Here is a 7,208-nt window from a genome sequence, read left to right as displayed (position 1 = left end):
AAACCAATTATCCTTACTTCGTCTCAAATTGTTTCATTGAATGTACTATGTTTGGATAATATGCCATCAATATAATATGTTAACCAGGGATTGAAATGTAGTTATATCAATTGTCCTGGTATCAATGTCAGCCAAATTGGCTTTCGAATTAACAAAAGTTAGTGTCAGTTAATTATCAGAAATAATTTCTCGAAGAAGGTAATAATCAATATCAATTTGCTTGGTTCCTTCAAGAAAACTAGGATGGAAGAGATTCTTGAAAAAGAATGAATATCAGCATAGATTTTAATGATAGACACTGGTGACATTTATTTATGGCATCTGGTTTGAAATACTAAACCACTTGTCATTGCATCTGATATTAAGCAATATTTAGTTTCGGTGAATCACAATATGAGAAAATATTGTTTCTTTCTGAGGTATGCCGTTAAGTTACTAACTTACATTGTGAACAAACACATTGAAATTTTCATGAGACTTTGTCAGTTGCCTAAGCCCTGTGATTAACAACCGTTAGGTGGGAAAATGTTAACAGAGGAAAATGTTTAATTGTTGCATAATCGGCTTTGTCAAGAGAAGAAAGAGGAGTATGATTTATTTCAGTATTATTATTATCGTAATCTAGTGGACAAGTCAATTGATAGACAAACATATTCGAGTGGTGTGGAAACACCACATATAACGTCTCTTCATTGAGTTACTACTGGTCTCCTTAGAGCTCCTGTAGAGAATAACATTTTACATTTCACTGAATTAGCCGTGTATAGTAATGAATTAACAATTGAATTATATTTTGAATAACCATTAGGGCAACGATTGTTGATCTCAGCTTCTTTTCATATTTGTTGGCCAAATGGGAGACTATTTGAGCTGGATTTCTTTACGTCAAGATGCAGTTGAATCTGATCGATAAAGGCTTGTAAGCACATATTTGTATCCATTGTTTTTTCCGATTACAAATTGGAGGAAACAATTATTAGGGATCCCGCAATTGTTATGGAGATGTTTACAAAAGATATGTACTTACAATCTTAAGACATCCAATGTGATTTCCAGTATTACTAATATCTTCAGCTTCAATTGAAACTAGGCAACTTGATTTATAGAACAAGGATTGCTGGATGAACCTTTGAGGAGAGTTATTGGTATCTTTAGGGACTTCTATGGCTAGACCGAACAACTTGTGTCGGTCTTGTCTCAACCATCTAAAATAAAAATTTAACCTCCTTGCAGTTTCCACTTTACAATATTTATTTCATTGACTCCGTATACCAAGTTTACAACAATCTCTACTTTTACAAGTTGCTTGTTTCAGGATTAAACCAATGTCCCGAATTAAATGATTTCAACTATTATTTCATTTATTTGCTTGATTTACTTTGAGTTACAGTTCTTTTATTATCATATTTGAATATTTTCTTTTGCTCGTTAAACTAATACTATTCTAACATATGATCGTCATCTACTTCAAGACAATCCTATTCAATTACTGATAGTTATAATTGCTGAAATATCACTGTATCGTTCAACTTCTTCGTACGATACGGTTGCTTTTGTTATGCTGCATATTCTATTTTTCTAATCTGCAGTGAAATGTTTCGATTCAATCTTAATATTTATTAGTGAGACGCAAAGAACAGAGAATTTCTGCGTTTTCAAAATTGTATTATATTAAACAAAAGCTATTCATATGCAGAAGGTTATCAATAGAGAGGTATTCTTAGAGACGTGACACAATTATAAAAGATATTTAATTATACTACTCTATTATTTTTTACTATGATTCATAATTTACATTTTCATATTATAACTGGTCTCCAATAATCACTTTCGACAATATTTGAGTTGTCTCTAAATTTCGAGACCAGTCGTAGTAACTCAAGGAAATTGTGATGTCATTTTATTCAATGAGGAAAGATATGGGATTGTACTACAGCTGAATGACGGATGATGAAAACTTTGTTCACTGATTGAAGCGCCAATTACGTTGAGTGTGATGAATTTAACTAAATGGGATTCATCGCTGCTACTGCCGTCAATCGAACTTTAAAGAAATTGTTTGGTCTGTTATATCATCAATCGTAACTGCTTGTGAATTCAAAGTAATTAGAAGTTAAGATTCGCATCATGCGTTTAAGTTGCTCCTCAGAATAATTCAAGAATTTGTGAATCAAGGCCATTTTGCATTACTTCTCTTTCTTACAAACTTTCTGGTTACGTCAACTTTTCTATTGAATGAAAATGAATTAAAAGTGTAAACCGACGTGAATTCAGGTCATTATTGAAAGTTTGAATCTATTCATCATTATGCCGCTTTTCCGAAGTTTGACAATAAAGTTGCTACGACGTACCTCACATAACATTTTTTGCTAAGAACTACTTTCATGAAAGAAACAAGATACCATTTTTATAAGTTAATGAACTATTCAGACACCATAAGATATTAAGCCACAAACGATTGTTACGAAATTGGTTAGTATCATTCAAGCTTGCCAAAGGCTTTGAAGAAGCAGTCACTACCCAATTTAAAGTTAAGCCTTTTGACTATGGGGGTCTGCCTATTACTGCTGGAAATGCAGAAAAGAAGAAAAATATTCGTCCTACCTAAATGTTCAAATGATTTAGTGGCGTGAAGGTTTGATATTTGTTACTAACAATGGCTTACTATCGGATTGAGTGACACTCAAATTAATTGTTAATTACCATCTTGGTGAAGATTTTCTTGACCCGAAAGGAACAACTCAAGTTGCAAATAGAGTTGAAGTCCTGACAGCTCATAATGATAAAATCATACTAATGAATGTTGTGCGCAGTGACGATATTTTAAAGTCACAAGAGAGTGTTGATATTGATTCATTAATGTTTGCTGATGTCACGTTTATTCGAACCAAAGCATCAAATGTCTTTACTTTTGGAAAATCCGCCGAAAGATGTTAGAATGGACAAACTGGAGAAACAACAGCATCAATTGACAAGCACGGTGACGTGATTGCATCGTGTGACTAGAACAATTAATTATAGTTGTTAATTTGAAAGCAAGTGCAAAATAATGTTGTCCAGACAACGAAATGAGATTTGATGCAAATTCACAAAGACAATGGTTAGTCTTCTTCAAATCAAATCAATACCTCATCAAAAGATGCGTACTGTCCTTCTGAGATTAATAGAACATTAAAACAATGTATAATTGATCTTGAGTACTAACAATACTCAACTTTGAATTTTTCACAACCGCAAAATGATAACTATACTGGAATATATTTCACTTGATAATGCTTCCCCAATAATTGGACTTTATGGAGTAAATGCGCGGAGCATAAAGGTCATTTCATTTTTCGTCATATAGTCTTGTTCAATTCAGAAGCAACTAAGTTACCAGTTGATTATCTACGATTATTTGTAAGAATAGTCCGTTTAGCAGAAAAATCAATTTGCTTGATCAAACACAAATTGAATTCAAATGACATATCATCAAAATTCTTGACAGGGACTTATCTAAGATCCATCTTGTCACTGTTCTTCTTTTACTTTTGAAAAATGGAGAACGAGAAAATCTGAAACGGCAATTAGAAAGAATAGTAAAATATTGTGACCCTCCTTCATGTCTACACTCGGTCCTTCACTGACTGTCTGCCATCTGCTCCACTGACGGACGGTCATCTGGCGCTGTTTCTTATTCGAAGGGCCGCCGATCTTTTCTGTGTTCCCCGTTCTCAACTACTTCCGACCATAATGTACCATAGTAAATCAGCTCTAATAGAGTATGAGCCAGATTGCGATTGATCGTAGGCAGGTGCCAGCATTTCAATTGGATAGTGCCAACTTTACTATTGGGGCTTCGGTCTTAAATCTCAAAGCTTGTCAGTTGCGTCTGCTGTACGAAGCCTTCATCTGAGATGATGTTATACTTGCTGATGTTGTTAACTCGAGCAAATTTACGGCTGCTTTGAATTCCCTTTGCCACAGATTGGTTACTGGCGGATTGTTCATTGTCAAATTGTAGGAGGTACTACGAAATGGGTAGTACGCCGTCAAGTTTCAGTGACTTGGAAAAGCATTGTAGTTCTGTTGGTGTTCAAGCAGCTATGATTATGACAAAAGATCTTACTTGTGGTAAATAGGAAAATGCATGATTTAATAACAGGAATTGCATTAGATTTTTTAAAGAATTCTAAAGGAATATTAAGATAGTCCAGATTGCTGATATACTTTCAACTACATTTGGTGCTGGATCCGTTTCCGAAAACATCTTGGCTGAAGAAGTTCTCATTCAATACACAGACACTGACAAAATCTCATCAATTGATGGAAAGTTTTGGTCAGTCACCATTGATATGATGAATTGGTCGGTAGCTCTTGTTCAACAGAGTTAGTTTATGTAGGTGACAATCCAATGAAAAAGCCCAAAGGCAAACGAATGACAATCCATCGAAGTCAGAGAACCACCAACATGGTCAGTGAGTGGCTGGCCGCACTGCCGGATATTGCATGATCATTAGTTGTAGCCAACGTTTCTGCACCAGTGGCAGTCTTGCATGCCCTCAAGGAAAATCAGTCCCGGTTGGCTCGGTCGGTGATGGTAGCTAGCATGTTCTTGTTGAGTTTCAAAACAGTGTAATTTGATTTGGTTCTTTCCAAAATGTTTGTGCCATCGGTGATTGGTGCAGCGACATACCTCCTGAATCAGGACCTATTGTTGGTATTGGCAACGCTGTACTTGAAATAAGTGATATTGGTATTGTGATGGATCTGAATCGGGATTCGTTGATGAATAATTGTTGCGCTCCCCATGGAGGAAACTAAATTTCATTTTTAGACGCTCGAAATAGAGTTGCCTATTTGTCATCTAAAAAAGATTTTGTCGCTTGAATGGTCGACGCGCCGGCAGGCTTTCCACTCTATGCATGTCTGGCTGCCCCAGCTGCTGTTGTGTAAAGTAGAAGAATGTGGAATGAACAAGTAGGACATCTGTTGATATTGTTCAAAGGGATATTGGCAATATCAATGCTATGCTTGCCGATCGCGGTTCAAACTGTCTGCTTGTCATAAAGGAAAACCGAGAATGATTATGGGGACGTTGTCTACGAAACAGCCACCACTGCTCATTTTCAATTTGATGTTGGTATTGTTGGCCAATGCCAGCTGCTGCTGTTGATGAATGTTGTTGATTTCTCACCATTGTTGATGATTGCGGAAAAAAGGTCTTTCTTGCTCTAATTGCTACACGATCAGTAGCAGTTGCCAGCTTGGTATATTATAATAAGTTTAGTCAACGATTATTGCATAGAACTGTCCGCATTATCAGAACTGATAACAAGTTTGCATCAAAGCGGTTGAAAGATTGTTCTCAGAATGAAAGAATCCAATATCAATGGTCAGGATCAAATAAATATCATCAATATTTGGTCAGTCACCGTCGCTAAGAAAAATCGTCACAGAAGCCGCAAAAGGGTAAAATGAAGAAAAAGATGCTGATTACTTCAAAATAAAGCGCTGATGCTTGCCAGTTTTCTTGATCAACTTGACTCACTCTAAAGAAGGCACTCCAATCACCAGATCATTTTAGTAAATCCAGGGTCAAAACTGATTTCTTGTTATGTTGAACATATTTGTCTTTGCTCACCAAGGCTTGAGTCCGAGAAAATGCAGGAAAACGAAGTTGGGAGAAGAGACAATGCTCTGTGCGTTGTTTGCAACGAGATGAGTAGAAAGGCCTACAGAATCTACCACTCCAGTTACAGCAGTGCTGATCTGAGTAATTCTTATCTTTTTGTTGTATCTTGACTCAGTTTTGAATGGGTGGCAGTTGCTGAGATTAAGCACCAAATCAATAGGAGGTTGACGATACAGACATTGATGCTGTTGCTACAGGAAAAAATCAGTCTTACCATTCAGTGACGAGGATAGCACAACTGCAATTCAATCCGACGGCATGGGAAATGCCAACTCCAACCATGCGATGAATATATTGACAGGACCAGATATACTGATAAAAACGATGATCTGCATCCCTATTTATCGGATACAAATAATTAGTTGAATGCACTAACGATTTACATGAGGTTGGTGAAGATAATAACTGATGCTGAGTGTCATAACAACCAGCTTGCTGCAACCAAATGTGTTCGTCAAGACGAGCTTCATGTCGTTGCAGCTGTACTTAAGCAGATTACAAATGATTCAACAAATAGCATTGAAGTCTGGTCTACTGTGCACGACTTTGGCGCTGTCGTTAATGCCCGTACTAGTGTTGAGCCAAAATCTGCAGACACGATCAGTAAGCTCGGTTGAATATCAGAACTTCCGGCGACCCCTCCGACCATTACCATTTTGGTGCTTAATTTTCTCTTTGGCAATAAGCCTGTTTGCATTCGTTGCGAGTAAACAATGAAGTGAGCACCAAATGGTGATTTTGCCAAAACGAGACTAGTACCTCAAGCGCTTTCTTACGTTGCAGTGATCGGTCATAGTGAAAAATTTGTTGCACTCTTTGGACATGATAGTGACCGAGCACTTCTAGCTGTTTCAGCATCAAAGATGTTCAAGGTTAATCAAATGCATGTGGCATGTCCAGTCATTTAGGAAGAAATCGACGCTCAAATTTACATGAATCAACTGGCTGATGTTGGTCATTCCGTGTAATCGCTAAAAGAGTAAAAAAATCAAAACCAATTTATGAACTGAAAAAATGTATTCTTTATTGCTATACCAGGTTGGTTATTGCTCTCCGACGATTTGGATCTCAAACATTTTCAGCTGAACATCCAGTTCTTTATCTTTCAAAGAGCAAAAGGAACTGGATCCGTGAGAGCGCTGTGGATAAAATCTTTATTGCGGCATCATGAGATGCCATCAATTTGCTTCTTAAATTATACGTGAACTAGTTTTCTAGGTTGAATAATCTTGGAGTAATTCTGGGTCGCATTCCAGAACTTGTTGTTGCTGAAAGTAAATCAAGTATTTCCAAATTGATGGAGACCAATGTCAGAATGATGGTTTGATCGTTCAAGATTTTTGTGTTCTCTGCGCAGACTGCACCAATGAAGATAGGCCTTTACCGGGAGTTGCTTTATTCATATGGCTTTGGGTTGCCACAGAGCAATCTTCATCTAACTGATCAGTAATTGAAATGTTCGGTTGTTCAGCTAATTCTTCATGGTATGATGTTGCTGTTGCTGCTGTGTTAATCATTCAAACTTTTGGTACGC

The 7,208-nt window shown here is 36.8% G+C and overlaps 1 protein-coding gene across 1 annotated transcript; it reads right to left on the bottom strand.

Annotated features, from left to right (window-relative positions):
* Nucleotides 1–490: 490 nt before the first annotated feature.
* ASCRUDRAFT_7354 (uncharacterized protein) lies at nucleotides 491–2,180 on the bottom strand (the record flags this gene model as incomplete). The annotated part of the gene is made up of 3 exons (XM_020192332.1): nucleotides 491–621; nucleotides 1,024–1,161; nucleotides 2,087–2,180. The coding sequence occupies 3 exons, from the start codon at nucleotides 2,178–2,180 to the stop codon at nucleotides 491–493; spliced, it is 363 nt and encodes a 120-aa protein (XP_020048194.1).
* Nucleotides 2,181–7,208: the final 5,028 nt, after the last annotated feature.

This window comes from Ascoidea rubescens (genome assembly GCF_001661345.1).
Source record: "Ascoidea rubescens DSM 1968 unplaced genomic scaffold ASCRUscaffold_4, whole genome shotgun sequence".
Classification (NCBI taxonomy): Eukaryota; Fungi; Ascomycota; class Saccharomycetes; order Ascoideales; family Ascoideaceae; genus Ascoidea; species Ascoidea rubescens.
Note: the sequence above shows the minus strand (reverse complement) of the source record. Positions and strands in the feature narration are given on the sequence as shown.